General features: G+C 40.1%; 1 protein-coding gene across 8 annotated transcripts in view; it reads right to left on the bottom strand.

The window, feature by feature from the left end:
• Positions 1–6,603: 6,603 nt before the first annotated feature.
• The window catches only part of LOC149313192 (transmembrane protein 150C), a 45,275-nt gene continuing 31,824 nt past the window's right edge, over positions 6,604–20,054 (bottom strand). For all 8 annotated transcript variants that reach the window (XM_089526228.1, XM_089526231.1, XM_089526226.1 and 5 more), the window contains 3 exons: positions 15,708–15,835; positions 12,706–12,883; positions 6,604–10,357 (listed from right to left, as the gene is read on the bottom strand). In XM_089526228.1, the coding sequence (XP_089382354.1) occupies positions 10,149–10,357; positions 12,706–12,883; positions 15,708–15,835 (515 nt within the window). In that variant the 3' untranslated portion in view covers positions 6,604–10,148. The remainder of the gene's footprint in view (positions 10,358–12,705; positions 12,884–15,707; positions 15,836–20,054) is intronic.

Here is a 20,054-nt window from a genome sequence, read left to right as displayed (position 1 = left end):
GAAAGCCAATAAAAGAATACATATATCCATCTATACAAATTAATTAACCCTGCATAGTCTATAGCAATATCTTTCAAATAACAAGCACAAATATTTTTAGTAATTTTTTTAGCAAATAATGCTGTTTTATGTGCAACATATGGATCAGTCTGATAGTAACCATAGATTCACTTAAAACCTCTCACCATAGAAGGAAGCCAAAATCTGCCCCAAGAATCTCTTCCTGGGGCTTGTGTTTTGATAAAGCTGGCAATAGAGTATGTACAGTGGGCCCTTGGTATCCTCTGGAATCTGGTTCCAGGATCCACCATGGATACCAAAATCCATAGATGCTAAAGTCCCATTAAATGCAATGGCATAGTAAAATAGTGTCTCATATAAAATGGCAAAATCAAGGTTTGTTTTAGAATTGTTTGAAAAATATTTTCAAACCATGGATGGTTTAATCAGTGGATAAAGAATCCATAGATACGGAGGGCCAGCTGTATTGAAAAACATCTTCTGCCTCTTCTTGTTTTGTACCTTCAATTTGTTTCCAACTTATGGCAACCCTAAGGTGACCCTGTCATCGCCTTTTCTGGGGTTGAGAGTGATTTCCCCCAGGTCTGTCAGTAGGTTTCCATGGCCAAGCAGGGAATCGAACTCTGGTCTCCAGAACCATAGTCCAAATCTCAAAGCACTACATCACACTGGCTCTCTCTTCTATTTCTCCCATGCCACAAATGCAGAGCCTTAAATTTTTACAAACACAGAGTTTACAAATGCTTACTTTTGCCACTCTGGGAATTGCATTTAGAGAACTATTTTTCCAAACTATGCCAACATCTGTCTTGGATGGCAGTTATAGAAATGTTGCAAGAAATGTAAAGCCTCTGCCTGTTCCCATGCTACAAATGCAGAGCTTCTGGAGAAAGAAGTGGCTATAAATCTTAGAGGTAATGTCCAATAAACTAATTGGCTAATAATTCTGTGGGCTTAATTTGTCTCTTTTCCTATAAATTGAGAAGATTGTTCTCTGCTTCCATCCTTTGGGAAAAATGGGGAAATCATTTTACTAGCAGACAGGCCCATCATGCAGAATTGTTCTTGTAGTGGTCTGATGGAATCATATCCTAACCTGGTGCTTTGTTACTAGAGCACATATGAGTTCTTGTTGAGACAGGGGCCATTCTGTTAATGCCATTAACAAAGCCTGATTAATACTTGATCCGTTAAAACTGCCATCCATATCGCTTTAAAAAAATATTGCTAAGTTACACCAATCATTATCTGAAATGCCTGTCAACTGCAAGCAAGTCATTAAGCAACCCTGCCCTCTTTATTTATCAGTTTGTCCAAACAAAAATCATCAGGGAAAAATCCTCATTACAGTCCATTTTCCTTTTTTGTTAGGACCCAAACCAACATGAACATTAATAGCATCACATGACACTATGGTTTTCTTAGAATACTGTGTCTCGTAAAGATTCGGGGTCTCTTCCAATTCATCCCCAAAGAACCTTGATCTCCCAGATTTATCAGCTGGACAGTATACATTAAAACAAATTACAACATCAATCTACAAGGGGAATCAAAGGATTAAAAACTGCAAACCTAGAAAATGGTTCTATCTGGTGCCCATGGACCTTCCAGGAGACAGGGATGTTACTTACAATCTGTAGGTTATATGCAAAGGCACAACCTTACTACCATTATATAAGGATTGAAAAGTTGGCCAGCAAAACAGGCTAATCAACATAAGAAAAGATAAGAAATGGCATATATAAACAAATCCAGTAAAAATTCCACCAAATAAGAGATAAGTTAAAAAATAAAGTAAAGCAGGGCTTGAAAAGACTAAGTAAATTAAGGGCTTTTAAAAAAAAGTTAAAAACACTAGAGCTCTTCAGATTCCACTCTATCATTCCGCTGTCATTTTCCAAGAGCTAATGCTATATTTATTGGGCCCAAATCTTTGAAAGTTTTGACACAAGCTTATTGAGTCTGGAATTCTGTTGGTTAGCTCCAAGTCAGGTAGACACATTGAATCAATTGTTGAACGTGATAATAAGTCAGTTGCTTCATTGGTTGTATTCTGGTCAGGACTGAAGTTTGCTTTAGGCCTGGCTGTTCTGCACTTTAGATGAGATTAGGTAGTGTTAAACCACTGTCTTGGGTTTGCAAGACCTGAGCAGCGCAGTTTGTGACCAAGGATCTTGGATGCCTCTCATTCACATAATTCCCAGAAATCCAAATCTACTTGATGGCAAATAACAACAAATGACTTGCATTTCTTTAGAAGTGGCTCTTCTCATCCTTTGAAACTGGTGCACATTAAAACTGGGAAGGAAATGTGGGTGTGATTAAGTATCCCTGTGTTTTGTTTTGCCTTTCACAGTGTCAGTCTCAGAATAGGTTTATATCAGGGTGAAAAATTAAAAGAATGCTGGACAGAATGGAAGCCTGAAAACCCTACAAAAAACTAAGAATGGAAGTCCTTTTTACACTGCCTTATGCATGTCTCCACATATAGATCTTAACTGAGTAGAATACCCCACAAGCATTCTCTTTAATTGTTGTTGTTGTTGCCCAAAGTGCTTTGCTTACAAATTTAGAAAAACATTTAGCAACAGCTAAAACAGGGACCAGTCAGAGTGTCTGTCACTGGCTATTTAGTTCTGTTTGTCATCGCATCAGACAATGATGAAATCAGAGTTAAATAGGTCAGTCGATGTGCCCTAAGAGCATTTCTGCCACTGGAGGTCAATGACTGCATTGGAGCCAAGCCTGCTAACCAATAATGGAGCAACTGCTGGTTAAAATGGTGCATAGAACTTAGGCCTGTTGTTTTTCTTTGGCTGTGTTTTAGGTCTAACAGCTAAAACACATGAAATACAGGGAGCAAAGGTCATATGCGTATTGTTAAAGATATTCATAAGTATTTATAAGCCTCTCAGCAATACTTTTGTTGTGACAGTAGGGAGGGAAGTGCTTTTTTCCAGTCTACATCCATGGGGTTGAGATGAAGAGGTATGGAGATTGTTCTTCTGTGTCACCAAGTCCTTCTTCCTTCTTGAAGCAAAAACTGAATCTAAATTAAAATTAATAGTGCGATGAAGAGAACAATAAACCCTGTTCAGGAACCAGGGTCAAGATCCTGCATTCTAATGGAAGTTGGAAAACTTCTACCAAATGTAGTTACGTCTCATCCCAGCACCTCACATGCTAACCCTACTTGTCTGAAGGCTGTGCCCCACATGGCCATTTGTTGGGCATGAGAAGACAAGGGATAGCCAAGTGGTAGGTAATTGTGTTCCTACAGCCATCACCTGTTATTCTATGTCTCTGGAGACCCCTTGGGAGGTCTAAGAAGCTAGCTTTTTCTTCCTGTAGTTACCCGCAGGAATACCACCAGATGCTGCCTGGCTGTCCCTCATCCTCCTCTTGTCTTCCTCTACCCACTGAATGGCCTGGGAGGGGACACCCAATCTGCAGGCAGGCAACCGGCTTGGGGAAGCAACTTCCTTGATGGAAGTTCTGAATTTCTCCATCCAACCTGACCAAAAAAGTATATATGCAGGTGTAAATTTTCAGTGATGTCTGCATATGTCACTAACAGGATGCCAGTGCAGTTTGCCTAGGGCAAGGGTGGGCAAAGTGCAGGTTTGTTGGACTGCATCCTCTCCTCATCCTTTACCATTGCCTCTGCTGCCTAGGGCTGATGGGAGTTGCAGTCCAACATCATCTGAAGGCTGTGATCTAGAGGATTCCTGTGAAAACTAAGTGCCTCCTAAAAAGTAGGACCAAAAGTTTACCTTGGTTTCCATCCTGGAATTTTGCATTTGGTAAGACTTAGTTCTCTTTTATTTTATAGTCCTTTGAGTATTAGTTTGTAAAGTTTGTATTAGTTTGTAAAAGATCTCCATTGGCTGCCTATTCGCTTCCGGGCTGAATACAAGGTGTTGGTTATCACCTATAAAGCCCTATATGGCTTGGGCCCAGGGTACTTGGAGGACCGCCTCTCCCCATATAGTCCGCCCCGCACTCTTAGATCAGGAGAAAGACATCTGTTGATGGTTCCAGATGTCCGCTACGCTGTCACGAGGAGGGCTTATTCTGTCGCAGCCCCAAGACTCTGGAACGCACTCCCTAATGAGCTCCGCATGTCCACTTCCCTTGATGTTTTCAAGAAAAACTTGAAGACTTACCTTTGTCGTCAGGCATTCCCCCCATGAACGTTGGTGTTATTTTTCTCCCCCTGAATGTGACGTTTTTTCCATCCTGTCAGCCTTGTAATTGTACTGTTGTTTTTATCTTGCTATTTTATTGTATATTGTGTTGTTAAATTGTTTTTATTATGCTGTAAACCGCTATGATCCATGGAATAGCGGTATATAAATAAATTTTATTATTATTATTATTAAAGTGCCATTAGAAATAGCCTCACTGTTGCACATAGACTGGTGACTGCATGTACGCATCTCATAGTATAGGTACATAATTTCTACAGAATCTACATACTACAGAAATTAGACTTACAACTGCATTCACATATGACCATTCTAGCAATAGCACATGCACACACACCCTTCTTTTCTTTTTCTGGTATCAGTGGCTGGTTGCAGTGTTCCTACAGAACAAATTCATTCAGTGTCAACCTTTTTGTCTTGTGGTTCATGTGTCATCTTATCAAACCTGCTGGTAAATGGAAAGCCCTATAACAGTGTCCCACTGTCTGCATGAGCTTCACTTAGTTTGGTTGCAACACATTCAATGTGCACGTGAGATAAAGAAATGCCAATTTTTATTGTCAAATTGCAAATAAACCTCAGTATTCTGTCAATGAGTGGCTGGTAATGCTAATTCCAATCTTTGGTAAACTATGAATGGCCTTAAGTTATGATTAAACTTGATGGGGAATTTTGGGAGAAAAATCAGTATTTCTGGACTGATTTCCATTAAAGGGATGCAGTCTATAGCATAAACAGGAACCTCTTGCTTGCAGATCAAATGGTAGAAAAAAATTGGGTAAGCTGGCCTTATAGATGGGAACTGGCTGCAATTTCCATCAACCCTCACAACTGACTTTTATAAGTAGAACTGATAAAGGGTTGCAGTCCAAAAACATCTGCAGAGCCATTGATTGTTGTTATGCTACAGATTTAACCAGAGTAGCATACCTGCAAAAATTCTAAGAAAAATATGCTCCATCTACTATCTGCATGCAGCCAGCATATTAAACTGCACCATAGTCCCCCTCATTTTACTGAAAGTTTGCATACACCCTGCCTTTCCCAGTTACTTCTCAAATTGTGGCAGTGTCACAAGATGGCTCATTGTGCCACATTCAGCTCAATAAGGTTTCCAGTAGTGCTCATACATTGTGTAAATGCAGTCAGAGTCAACTCAGTACAGCATTCTGTTTACAGTTACTGGCTGGCACTTCATTTCCTTCGTCACTCCACATGCTCCAAACGAGGATAGAAGAAGTCTGTGGAATGAGAGTGCCTCCTCCAGCTCACTTATTTTTACTCCTGAAGTAAAAAAGCTGGCTTGCACTAGGTTTTGACAGTCCATTAGTCAAGATGGCCCTGAGTGACCTACGCTCCTTAGTTTGTCTCCTCTCCCTGGGCCCCATTCAAACAATGAATGAACTAGACAAAGAGAAAAGAGCAGAGGAAAGTAGAGGATGTTACTCCATAACCTCCCCCTTGTTCCCATACAGAAAAACAGGCAGCATCAGCAAAGGACAACTGCAAGCACTGGCAGTCATCCTCCTGCTAGTTATTGGCCCTACATTAACAAGGTTCACCTCAACTCGTGGTCATGTCTTAGTGACTTAGCTGATCTCCCTCTGCATAGCCTGCGGCCATACAGCTCTAATAGGTTAATTTGCACTATCCCTATTATTTTTGCAAACAGTAGAGAACTGGAGCAATTGGAGTCTTCGCTCCAGCAAGAAAAACTTGGGAAAGCACCCATCTTCAGTGTCTGGCAAGATCAAGTGCACCACAAGTCATGATAGTGGTGTGCAACAATACCAGCAAAGCCATGAAACACTCCAAAATACCTTGGAGTTGTTTCCTTTGCCAAAAAGAATGTTGGCAATGCCAACACAAGTGGAAATTGGTGACAACACAAGTGGAAGTGCATAGATGTGCATCATTTGATAGACAGACTCCCCCCAAAGGATTTGCAATGGCAGTATATGCGTGGGTGCCAATATTTTGAAGACATCTGCATTACACGCTCCCATCTTTATTCAGAATGGTGCTACATGAGGGCAACTGCACTCACAAAGATGCGCAGGCACAAATCTGAACAAAAGCAGTGAGAATAGCTAAGTGGAGATGAGAGTATTTGCTAAGTGAGAATATTTGCATCGACGCATTGCAAAAGCTTAAATGTGGATAAGTACCAAGAAGCTCTGTGCCTGTTGTTTCCATGAGACAAACAGGAAAAGAGAGAGTTTGGGAAAGTATAGCCTTTCACATTTACAGCGTAGAATTCTACATTCACATTCTCTAGCGTAGAAGACAACTGGACCTGGAGAACATTTGTCCAGCATGTTTCTGCATCTCTTCTAATCAGAAGGTTATTGCTGTTCCAGGGCTGCATCCATTGCACAATTTTTCTCTCTCTCTTTGTATATGTAGGTATGTCTGTAATAATATACATATTGTCCATAAAAGAAATTTATTTAGTGGTCATGTTTCAGTGTATAGTTATTAATCATTGGTCAGCTGTGCCATAAGAAATACTTTTAAGAAATGCACAATATATCACCAAAAAGCTTGAATTTCAACTTGGGTTGCATATTATGTTGCAAGGGGGAATCGTACACAAACAGTGATTTCCCCCTTTACAATAAACTTTCAAAATATAAAATGATACAACATAAACATATATTTTTAAAAAATTCACAGTGGACTATTTACAGTAAAAATACATTTGAACAGAAACCTATTTGAGCTATGTGTGTTTGTGTGTGTCTCAAGTCAACACTTGTGTTTCTTCTATACTTGTTTTGCCAAAGTTCAGAATAAAATACATTTAGTTTGTGTTCGCCTAAGGCTGCTTTCTTACTAACTCCAATACATATTTTTCTATCTACTGAGACATTTGCATACTTTACATTCTGAAGTTATTTTTGTTTCAGTTATTAGTCCAACTTCAAATATTCCACGTTGAATAGCAGACTATGGCCCAAAGCAAATATATTACCATTTTGACAAGTCTCTTCTCTCCAGTAAGTAAACATAAAGCATTCAACTTGACCCTGTGCTCATCAATCACAGGAGAAAAGTACTAAGCAGTGTTGACTTGGGTTTATTTATTATTATTTTGCCCCGCCCCACCTTTCCATTGAAGGTGTTGACTAATCACCACCTTAACCATTACTCTGTTTTTTGCATGTTTTGGAAGGAATACTGATGTTTAAAAGGGAGAAACCAATGGGACATTGCAATCCCAATCCTATGGATGTTTTATTCAGTAGTAAGGTGTACAGGATACTGTTGTGTATTTTTTTTTTTCATTCTAAAGATCTGTTCCTGTAACTGAGGTTGCAAATCCCCCTCTACTAGCATAGTCAGCCTTTTAACAGGTTTCTGGATCCATTCTTTTAGCACCAACTTGAAATGCAAACATTACAACATGAATAGACAAAGTGTTTCAGACGGTGTTAGATTTCAACTCCAAGCATTTCTCACCACTGGCTATGCTGGTAAGGGATGTTGGGAGTTAAAGTTCAACAACATCTGGAGGGGAACATATTCCTCATTCCAGCATTAGATCCTTATGATAATTATCTCTATGCTGTAAAAAGTTCCAGCTGCAGCTTTTTGCACATCTGGCAGATATTCAAGGCAAAAGAAAAAGCCAGGCCAAGCTTATTGGGTTTTTTTTATCAGCCAATAAAGCTCAGCTGCAATGATCAGCTGTGGTTCAGCACATGTGACCAGCTAATGCCTGATTCGGGGCCAAATCCAGTGCCACATGAGCAGACTTCTGCTTGCCCAATGGGTCTTTTCCTTCCCATCTTCTTCCTTGCAGCCTCCCAGTCACCTTTCCCACTCCAATTTTGCTCCAACACAATTTTGGCTGCATGATGTGATGAGAGATGTGTCAATTATTTGACATAAAAGCATAGCTGAATACAACACTCTGAAATATGGCACTGGGTTGCCAATATGATGGTTGTGCAACATGAGGCGGGACTCTTACATTTATTAGGTGTATATAAAAAAGATTTCAGGTCTACTGTGTCTTAAGAACTGTCTGATCTGTAGACTTTTCATTGAAGTATCCTGGTCCACCGCTTCGCACCTACAAAATGTCACCACTATAAGGCAGGCAATTCTTAAAGGCACAGAAGTCCTAACACTAGCTAACAATCCTAACCCTGAGTTTAGGGAGAAGAGCAAGAGGCGCCATCACCCTCTCACCCTGCTGCTCTAGTAGACCAGAATGATTCAAAGATTGCCAGCATATTTCCCCCAGCAGAGCTCCTGGGCTTTTAAAAGCTGCCTGACATTTTTTTTAAGTGGAGAGGAAACACAATAGAGGAGATCCCTTTAAAACCAAAGACTTACTCAGGGAACAAATGCAGCCGTGGCTTGCACTCATTTTACAAAATCTGGTTCTTTTGTCAGCATCCACAACCTCCCCACCTGTTGTTTCCAAAAGGCAGGGGAGGGAGCTGGACAAATGCAACAGGGAAAATGAGCACCAAACAACACACCTTCCAACTCTGCCAATTCAGCCAGATTTCAAGACAAAAGAGGACACTCTGGGTTGTATCCCTGCAAATTTAGTCTGCAGAAATAAACATAGCCTGTGTTTATCTCTGCATGGCCAGATTCCTTGGTATACTGTGGATGCTAAGGCACACCCATTCTGGAGCATTTTCTGCAGTTCAGCATTTCCATTGGGTATGTGAGAACTTGCTGTGCAGACCAGCCCACAGGGAAAGAGGTCCCAGTGTACTCTTGCGATACAATTATTTGACAGTTCACCAAGGAACTTACAAGACTCCTGATATTTTTCACTAGATTGGAACTGGAAAGACATGGGGAGCTATGGCCCTCTGAATGTTATTGGACCACAAGTCCTAAGAGCCTTCACTATTGACAATGAAGACTGGGGCTGATGGGGTTACAGTCTAACAACATCAAAGCAACACATGTCCTTATGCCAGAATTACACTGTGTATGAGTCTACAGCAGGCTTAGAGTTGGTCTACACTTGCCAGAATATTCCAGGCTGCTCATGGAGTATTCTGGCCTTGCTCTATATTCCCCATTACCTCTACACTCTGCAACAACACTGAGCAGGTATCTAAAAATATGTTGTGTTGTGCCTTCTGGCACTGTTGCCACATGTCACTCCCTCTGAGGTAAAAAATAAGGGAGCCAGCATTGATCACATGTCTGGGCCCCTCGTTATGATCTCGAAGTGAGCTGAATCATTGGCACCAGTGCCAGGCAGCACAGTGGGACGCATGTGTAGACACTTGGTTGGCATCATTCCAGAGTGTTCTGGGTTTTCCTGGAAAATAAAGAGTGACAGGGTTTTTAAAATCTAGTTTAAGGGAGGGATGTGATAGATTAGTTGCAAAAATGGCTTTATGTCGTGAAAACAGTCCACACTTGAATTGGGGCTTTGGCCTTGCATCATGATGACAGGGCACAGTGAGGACAGGGTGGGGCAGAATGGTTCATTCAGCCCAAGAAGATATGCCCTTTGTCTCCTTTTGCTATCTATTTCTTGCAATATATCCTCACAACACAATCAAGAATATGAAGTAATTAGACTGTGTATTTCTCCATTTCTCCCAGAACGATGTAATCAGAACTGGACAATATTCAGTCCAATGCTATCATGTTGTATTGGAAAATGCATTCTGAGAAAATGAGGACAAAGAGCCCTCTCTGATAAAAACTAGCTCTGCCCAAATGGAGAGCTTTTTGGCAACTTGCTTGTGATTATGTTATGTGAAAATGAACCAGTACTTTAAAAAAAGACAGAAGGGTGAGAAATGGGGCCATGAGTTCAAACCAGAGTTTGGAAAAAAAAATTAAGAATGCAAACAACTTTTCCAAGCTCTGGTTCAAGCATGTAATGGCAGGCCTCCCAACACCATGACAAAGAAAAAGATACAGATTGTATTACACCTGATCCGTCTGGTACTCAGATGCTTCAGAGAGACTTTCAGAAAAACTGAGGAAGTTTTCTTGGTACTCGGAGCAGATGATCTCAAACCGGTAGTGCCTGAACTCCACAGCGAAGGAGCCAAAGTAGCAGAGGAAGCACATCACCATTCCCCACTGTATCCGTGCAGCATGCATGTGAAACTTCTGAGCCATCAAAATGAAATCTGAAGAAAGGTCAAGGAAAAGATGCATAGAAGGGCCAAGTACAGAAACAGAATAATGGGAGCAGGTCTGGATGGAATACCTTTCTAGTTAGAGCTGTGTAAACTCAGTACACGGAGGGGGAATAATCCCTTATACACATGCAATCCAGGTTCTACAACATGAAAGGGGGAATTCTATGAATGATTGAATTTAGCCTTTAGCATCATTTGGGTGGGTTTTTTTGGGTTTTTTGAGGTGGGACCACCCTATCTTAGAGCAAGAATTTGTCAAAGCCTCTTAAGACCTAAACTTGATGCCTGGAAGGCAAGGCCGACTTGACTTTTGGCTATAGAGTGAAGGAAAGTTACTTTCAGCAGAGAACAAGGAATGGTATTCAGCTCCTTTCATCTGCCTTACTCAAAATACCTTATCCATCCAGCTGCTTTTCCCTTGGTATGGTTCATTTCTTGTATGAACAGGGGAGGGAGGTGGGTTCTACTACCTTCTCTCATGTATTCCCTTTGAGATACAAAATATATATGTCTCTTTGTAGCCAAATGGGCCAGCATGGGTATGTTAAACAACTGCTCCTTTGGGCTATTGAAAACTATAACTAATTATCCTGACATACTGATCCAGCAACATTTTATCAAACTTTTTCCATGCTTCTGTAAGGACATTTCAAATGACGCTTTTACCAGACTGAACTTGCTCCTGCAGTTTTATGAGAACCTCACCTGCCTTTAGGTACATAGCTTTTGAGAAGAGCATTAGCTTGAAGAAAAGTATGTGAAAGTGATACCTGTGGCAAATTTCCAATGTAATGTAAGCAAAATGAGGTGGTAAGAGATATAAGAACCACCATGGTGCAGTGGTTTGAGTGTTGGATTAGGACACTTGGAAACCAGGGCTCAAATCCCTGCTCAACCACGGAAATCTACTAGATGACCTTGGGCAAGTCACATTCTCTCAGCCTCAGGAGAAAGCTGAGGAAGCCTCTGAACAAATCCTGCCAAGAAAGCTCCATGGAAGGTTCACCTTAGGTCATCCTAGGTTGGAAACGACTTGAAGGCACACAACAACAAAGATGGAAAGAAAATTAATTATATACATGAAAAGGAAGGCAATATAAAAATGTAATATGGAAATGACATTGAATAACTATCACTCTAGATTTTGTTCAGAAACTTCAGGTTCACCACTAAAAGCACCACTGTATGAATGTACTCCAGGTTTTTCACACAAGATAAAATATGAAAATAAACATATGAAAAAACAAAAAAACAAACAAGATGCCAGCCACAGATGCTGACAAAACATCAGGAATAAACTCTTCTAGAATATGGCCACATAGCCCAAAAAACCCACAAAAAACAAACAAGATTTGTTTATAATCTAACCAGGAAGAAAAGAGCATCATGGCTACAGACTGCCACTACCTACAGACACTCTTCGATCAGATCACGCAAAGACCTTTGGGCCATCTCAAAAAACTCGTATCAAAGATGTCAAACACACAGCTTGGAAAAATTATTGTCTTTGGTTTACAAATCAAATCAAACAATAAATAAATAAATCCCAGAATCCCCTAGCCAACCAAGCCAAGTGGTCACATTCCCTGTTTCACATGCTGACTGCTTATATAGTTAACAAGCAACTGCTAGGCCTCAGATGCTGAAGTCCATTTGGATTTATAGAACATGGGTTCTATAGGTCTGGTACACTTGAAGAAAATAGATCCAGACCTGTTATTTAATAACCAGAGTGTATTCATATTATACAGCTTTGCTTTGGTTCATAAACAAAAATCTCTTTAACTCAGTTATTTGAATAGTGTACTCCTATACCTACCTACTCAGAATTTAAGAGCCACTGAGGACAACCTACCAGTATAATCCTGTAACTGTTTACTAAACAGTAGATCCATTAATTTAAATGGAAATTGTTTTCAAGTAACTGGACATTACAAAAATTCTATACACACTCCCCTGGCAATAACAGTAACACAGGAGGTTACACTAGAAATACAGAATGTAATGTGTTGCACATAAAAGTGCCTGAATTAAATATAGAAATTTTAATTTTAGATTAGTTGTTTTTTAAAAAAACAGTAGTTTGAGTGAATTTTCTGTTCTGGGTATTATTATTAACCTTTATTTATAAAGCGCTGTAAATTTACACAGCACTTTATAAGACTAAGATCTTGGCTCACAGCATATGTGGCAGCACTCATATCACAATAACATACTATGGTTTCATTCAAACAGCTGGTTTTCCTGAAACTCAAATATCACATTGCAAATGGTTCACTTCTGAAAGTCAGAGGTCTGTGTTTGTATGGAATACAATGTGCAGAATTAAAGGATACAAAGGGCTACACAGAGGGTGATTGCTGCTGATAAAACAACTCGTGGAATCCCAGCTTTTCTTCCTTCATTCTTCAAGTTTATTTTGAGTGTTAGTGCTGACTGAATCCAGCAGGCCAGGGTGCCAAAACCAAAAGTCAGGGATGTGCCAACATTATGTATCTCTTCGTCATTGGTGAGCTGAAATAGAAAATAGAACTAGTGATCTTTCTTGATACAACCAATGGAAAAACAAACCACTTGCCCAAAATTTCTTGATTCTGATTTATGTTGTTCTTTTCAGAATCCACACTGATGTCAGGAGATGAAGTTGCTGTCAGACTAGGTATTATCGTTGTTGTTATTATGTGCCTTCAAGTCGTTTCTGACTTATACATGGGAGAAATCTAGAGGACTTTGCCTTCATCTTCTCAAAAGTCATCTCCTAATCCCAGAATCTGGAAATGTTATGGGTTGTGTTTGTTACATCCATGTTAGCTGTGGGATTCTGGGAACAGTAATCCAAAAATATAACTTCCCAATTTTTGCTCTTCCTCTGTACTCTGAACAAATCCATCTCTGCCCATTCTGAAGTGGATAAAAAAAAGACTGGTAAAGCGTTTTTTTCTCTCTTACAATCTCCTATACGCCATGCCTGAAGGCCGGTGAGCACTAATAATAGGCTGCAGGGCTGACAAGTCTAATGGGCCTCCAGTTGCCCAATCTTACATGCATTTACTAAGAACAAATTATATAAAATTGACCTTGTTACTACACTCATTGGATTAAGGCCCTATGGGCATGGAGAGTACTGAAAGTCCCACATGCCCCAGCACAAATGTACTGTTCTCTTGTACATTTGTAGGTCTTGCTTCAGAGTCTCATATTCCCTTTTTATGGAGACATCACTATCCTGTCTATAAAAAAATTACCTCAGCCGCCTGGAGCAGCGGGGCTCTGACGTGCAATAGAATCTAGGCTGGGCTTTTATGGCACTAGGATCATCACATTTTGGCCCATGAAAGTGCCGCTTCTGTTTATTCTGTGACCCGCAGGCACCTTAAATACAATCCAGAGAACTATGAAATTAGCTGGGCATGCCTGACAGATCTCATCTTTCTCCTACCAGGCTGCAGCACAAACAGCTTATGAAAAATGGAAGAATTTCAAAAGCCATTTGTAATACCAAAAGTGGAGAAAAAATGTCTAGCATAGAAAACTCTGGGTCCTTCCTACTTGTGGCATGCCATCACCATGATACTGGCATTTCAGTCTGGGGTTGATAATGGTTAAAGAAGGCTCATTTCTGTAAAGAGGGTACAGCTAGCTGTCAATCAGCTCAATCATATCTTCTGATTCCATTATCCTATGTTTCTCTACAAAGGAGTACATGAATGTTCAGGAAGGGGACTCTGCAACACAAATGTCAAAAGATGGTGGAAACACCTTGCTTGCTGACAAATCATGCCTGGGTAAGACTCCATAGGTTTTTTTCTAGCCCAGTCTAACATCAAGTGGCTCTGAATAGCCTTACACAAAGTACTATCAGAACATCACCTTCCTTGACAGCCCAATTTCCAGAAGTTCAACATTTAGGGCATTGGTGGGCAACAGTGGCCCCGATGTTTTGAAATGCAGTTCCCACAATCCCTCACCATTGGTTTTGCCAACTAGTGCTACTGGGAGTTGTGGGCCAAATCTATCTAGAGTGCCACGACTGACTAACTCTGTTTTAGGGATATTGTGAACAAAATAAGATGGCAATTGACCGAGAGGTATTCCCAGTTTTCAAAGCAACTTTCTAGCCAACCAGCACACACACAGAAAGAAGAGTAATCATCTGGTTATATTGTGGGGAGCTACAGTAAATGAGTGATCACTAAAATTCCATCTAAGCCAAATACATTTTGTTTGACTGTACTCAAAATCCTGCTGGTTGTCTTGTCAAGCAGTTATGCAGTCCTGTTCATGACACATTTTCTCATTTACTTAATTTTGATCTTAAGTGCAGCTAGTTGGAACAAGTTGTATTCCCCCACTTGCTTCAGTAGCTCAGTAAAAACTGTCTATGGTGAGACAGCTACTAGTGTAAAGGGGACATCTCTTGTCTTCTCAGTACTTTCATAATTGCAGCTTCCCCCAACAAATACTATTTTTGCCTGCAGCACAAGAAATGAAGCAGATTATAAGACCTGTTGGATCAGTTTTCAAGACACTTCAAAATAGCTTCCAAATACAAGCAGGGCACATCTTTGAAAGTACAAAGCAAGTACAATTGACTGGACATTATATAAATCTTGTTGCTGGCTCTTGATGTTAGGCATAATGAAGCAGTCACCTTAAACTTCAGATGTTGGACATCATAAAAGGGCAGAATTTTTAAAGCTATTTAATATGTCATTCATTTATTTATACTGCTAAGGATGGGAAGATGTGCTTTTGGGATTTCCTGCCTCCTGTACCAAAACAACTTGGCTAGATTTGGGTGCTGCATTTCATTTCACAACACATTAGGGATGGGGAACATCCTTCCATAGGCTAGATGCAGCTAGCAAGAGTTCCTCATTCTGATTACACACTTCTACTGTAAACAAAGAGAAAACGGTATTTAAAGACTATGAAGCTGCTGCATGGAATTAAACTCTGCTTTGTAGTTTAGAAAGCTGTTAAATAGAACTGAACTATGCTTTTCAACTAGGAAGCAGCTGCATGGAACTGAGCTGTGCTCTGGATGTCAAAGAGCTGCTGTACTTGGGTTTACAGCTAAGCAGACATCATAGATTTGAACTATATTTTGTCCACTTGGTCCAGATTGGTAACAATTACATCTGAGCACACTTGCTTTGCTTTGGACCCAACCTATAGCTTTAGCCTCATTCCCTGCTGGAATTTCCCCCTCCCCAGGGGAAATTCTGCCCCTTAAAGTAGAAAGTGCATGGACTCAGTGGTCTGTTGCAAAATAAGACTATTTACATGTAGATTGACCCTGCATTAATTAGGAAAGGAGGAAAAAAGAACCAGATACCTGGAAATTGCCCAGTAAAGTCATTCCAAAGGAGGCCAAGCATAAAGCCACCAAGCCACTGACATTGAGCCATGGGTTCAGGACCTTTGGCTTGAGCTGAATAAAACGGAGGACAGCCGTAACAAGTGCTGAAATAAGAAAAGAAAGGTGACATATGCATGCCATCATAACAACAGTTTGAAATCTGAACTGAGCAAGTCTAAATTGCCAAAATAGCCATTGCTGTTAGGCAGTATGAACAGAACTTGAGCAGTCCTACAGTTTCCATTGTCTTTCATTTCTGATGCCCTTAGCTAAACTACTTGAGACACTAGCAGTTTGGATCAGCAGGGCTCCTTTATCTGCAGTGGGGATGGCATACAGGAGAATACTTGTTCTCTGTGGTGATGTAATGTGGTTTATTTCTTAGTCAGCCTAAGGCAACACCACCTGGAACACATAAGACCTCATAGCATCTCTCCCATCAAAACTCTATCATTTATCTCAGCCAGCTATAGGAACAGTCCAGTACATATCTTGTCCCAAGAGAATGACCACATTCAAAGAAAGCCAGGTCTTAGACACTTTTAACAGTTGTGCAGAGAAGGAAATTTTGAGAAATTCAACTCAGGAACCTGCAAAATGACTTCTTCTGCAAAAGGAATGCTGCTTTCCTTGGCAGTTGGCTACCTTAAAAACTACAGCCACACAGAGAAGTCCCCCCCCTACAGGATAAGATAGCTGAGGCAGAGAGTGAGATTTTTTTCTAGGTATTCCTGAACACTGATGTAGGATGAGGCAGCCTTCCCTTGGGAGTGGACGCATCTCCATCTCTCCATGCTCAAGAGCAGCTGGAACAAGCCCAGACATACCTGCACCGCCAATCAGAATCTGGGGAAGAGAACTACAGCCAACAGTCCCATGGCTTTTGAGCACAAGGAGAAGCAGCTGAGCAGAGGAACCAACCTTCACTATCTCTGGTGCACCGAAGTGAAAGAGAAAGCACCCTCTTGACATACAAGAAGATTCCTCCATGCTAGAATAGTAGCTGTCAAAGGCTCATCTACTTCATTCTGATTCATAACGTTAAGAAAACCAAGCTAGGTCAGATTAAGGATCCAATTGCAGGCCCACACAAACTTTTTAGCATATCCAGTATCAGCAGTGGGTTGTTCATGCACATGCATTCATGCACACAAACGTACAGAACATAAGGGGGGGGGGGACTTTAAGTTTCTCCCTTCCCCAAGCAAGCATACACAATATCACTGAACTGGAGGGACTGCTTCAGAGTCACTAAGAGAGGAGAGGCCAAAACTTCCTCCTCTTCCCTCTCTCCTGGCTTCAGTATGGATGTTGCTTCTGAGTGTTGTAAAATTTTGTTATCATTCATTTTGGTTTCTAAAATGAAGACATTGTTTTTAAAATTTCAAGGAATTTTTTTTTCCTTTTATAAATCATTTTTAGAGAAACGGCAGAGTTAGAAAAGGGTTTCCTATGGAATGGGACATAGGAACACATCCATGCTTTGTGTGGAATTATGCAAGTCATATTATATGAGAGTTTGGTTGGCGCAATGAATAGTAACACAGATAATTTTATGCTAAAAGTAATTAGCTCTATGTGTGCAGCAGCATGTTTAGAAATTGCCACAAATTAAACAGAAGTTATCAATTATCTTTGAACTGATGGAGAGGCAGTGTACTGAATTCTGCTCCAATTCAAAAACTAACAGCCTTGCCTAGAGTTTTAAATGGCATACAGATAATCAAATTTTTTTAGCATTCAGTCTCCATTTATTGACCATGTCAATAACAGCTCTGGATCTATTTGTCCTTCAAAGTTACACGAAAGCCTGTGGAATGATGTGCTCTCCTCTTAATTCTGGATCAATGAAAAGATTATGTAATTTCTTTCTTTTCACTTTCCTTTTAATCAAGATGAATTTAATCTAGATGCACTATTGTGGCTTTTTAAATGTAGTGTTAAGTAAGCTTTGTATTACCATAAACATTTATCACCTTGAACCTGGATCCAGAACTCATCTTCATGGTGGATACAATTTGCAATTAAACCCACAAAAGTTACTCTTTTCCCAATTAATTTTCCTCCTAAAAAGCAGTTAGCCTACCTAGCAATTGCAGCATTAGTCATTTGCAGAAACACACTTTCTCAGCCCCAGAGGTAGACATGCATAGTGGGGTTGGAGGGCCATTTTGGGGTCCTCCTGACCTTGTGTCTGCTGCACATACACCATTTCCCCAGAAATCTGCCATATCACATCATTTAGATATAATATTTCAGTCATGTCCAGTTACAGTACTGTTTTTCACAGATTTGCAGGTATTTTATTTTATTTTATTGACGGGGGCTAGGGGATAGTGTTTACAGGTATGGCCCACAGGAGTCCCACTCCTGCCCTACATGATCAGCTTTCCCTACAAGACAGATGAAAGCAAGTGTGGGCAGATGCTGTTGAACTGCCACACCCATTAGTCCTAACTAATACAGCAGGTGATGAGAGGTGATGGGAACTGCAATCCATCAAGGTCCAAAAGCTGATCACTTCTGGTCTGAAGCAAGGGACAGAATAAAGAAAGCCACCCACTTCTGATGTAACACCAACTGTCTGTTAGTTGCTAGGATTACTGCAAAAGATGAGGGATGTTGGTCTGACCATTTTTCAAGTGCCAGAGGTCTTACCATGAGGATTGTGGCCACAGGTTGAGGAACCTATTTCCTGTGCCACTGGAACAGATTTCAGGCAAATATGTTCCAGCCTAACCTATACTGCACAGCAATGCCACCATTGTAGTGGCCAGAGATGGTTCTATAGTTCTACAACCTGTTCACTCTAGTTGCTAGACCAGAGCAACCAACAGACATATTACTGGCCCTAACTGTTGTTCCAGGCTGGTTTCTCAGTCTGATCACCTTGTCTGGTAGATAATGTGTTTAACAGTTTGTCTTCATCACTCATATATTCTAAACTCAACTACCACTAAAACCCTGGTCTCCAGAGTCATAGTCCAACACTCAAACCACTATGCCATGCTGACTCTCAACAAAAATGATACCTTAGCCCAGACTTCTCCAAACCAGTTGTATTGCTCTACAACTCAACCCCCCCCCTTTGTTGGTTTCTTGTGGATGATAGGATTACAGTTCAACACATCTGGCAGACTGTTGGGTTGAGAACAGTGCATTAATTCCCAAGATATCCTGTATATGTATTTTTCATTCTAAAACTGTAAACACATGGGTCTTGGAATTTCAAAGAAGAAGAGGAAGATGAAACAGGCAGCCTGCCCCTGGCCTAAAGGCAGTTTTTACTCAGTACAGGCGGTATTTAACAGAGTTTTGATAGCTACTTTTAAAAAGTAGTCTGCTCCCAGATCTTGTTATGGTGCCTGAAAAGTAATTTATTGTTACCCACTGTAATGATTTCAAATTGCAACATTGCATTGCTTTTGACTTTTCCTTTATTTTTTGTTATTCAAAAAGTGACAAAAGAATGGTATAAAACTTGAAAATTCCAGTAAAATCTTATGAAAATGCCCTTAAAAGGTACATTTAAAAAGTCACTAGACAATATTGCATCTTCATTTTCATTTGCTCCACTCCTTTCAAACCGTAGCCTCTCATTACCAACCTATTATTATTATTATTATTATTATTATTATTATTATTATTATTTTCTTATATCCCACCTTTTGTCCCAATGTAAGGACCCAACCCTGCAGTTAACCTCATTATTTGTAACTCATTAGTTCCAAGCTCTAGTATTTACAAGCCAGTTGTACAACCTCTGTAGCTTAGTGACTATTTACAACATAGGAATAGCAACCTACAAACAGGACAAGGACTGTAAACAAGTTACAGGTTAAGTCTCCCTTATCTGGAATTCCGAAATACTCTAAAAACCAAAACTTTTTTCATGGGTGGCTGAAATAATGACACCTTTGTTTGCTGATGGTTCAGTGTACACAAACTTTGTTTCATGCACAAATTATTAAAAATATTGCATAAAATTACCTTCAAGCTATGTGTATAAGGTGTATATGAAACATAAATTAATTATCTGTTTAGATATAGGTCCTATCTCCAAGATATCTCCTTATGTACATATGTGCAAATACCGGTATTCCTAAATAAATGAATCCAAAACAATCCTAGTTCCAAGCATTTCAGATAAGGAAGACTCAACCTGTACATATAAATGGTGCACAATCATCATTATATACATAACTGTATTTGTGTAATTTTCACAAACATGCAGGATTTTAAAGCAGTGGAAGACAGTAAATTAAAGTAACAGCCAAGATAAGGTGATTTTTTTTAATACTGTGTATTTTAAAAAAAATATGG

Source organism: Sceloporus occidentalis, unplaced genomic scaffold (genome assembly GCF_023333645.1).
Source record: "Sceloporus occidentalis isolate IW3139 unplaced genomic scaffold, rSceOcc1.0.p SCAF_5, whole genome shotgun sequence".
Lineage (NCBI taxonomy): Eukaryota > Metazoa > Chordata > Lepidosauria > Squamata > Phrynosomatidae > Sceloporus > Sceloporus occidentalis.
Note: the sequence above shows the minus strand (reverse complement) of the source record. Positions and strands in the feature narration are given on the sequence as shown.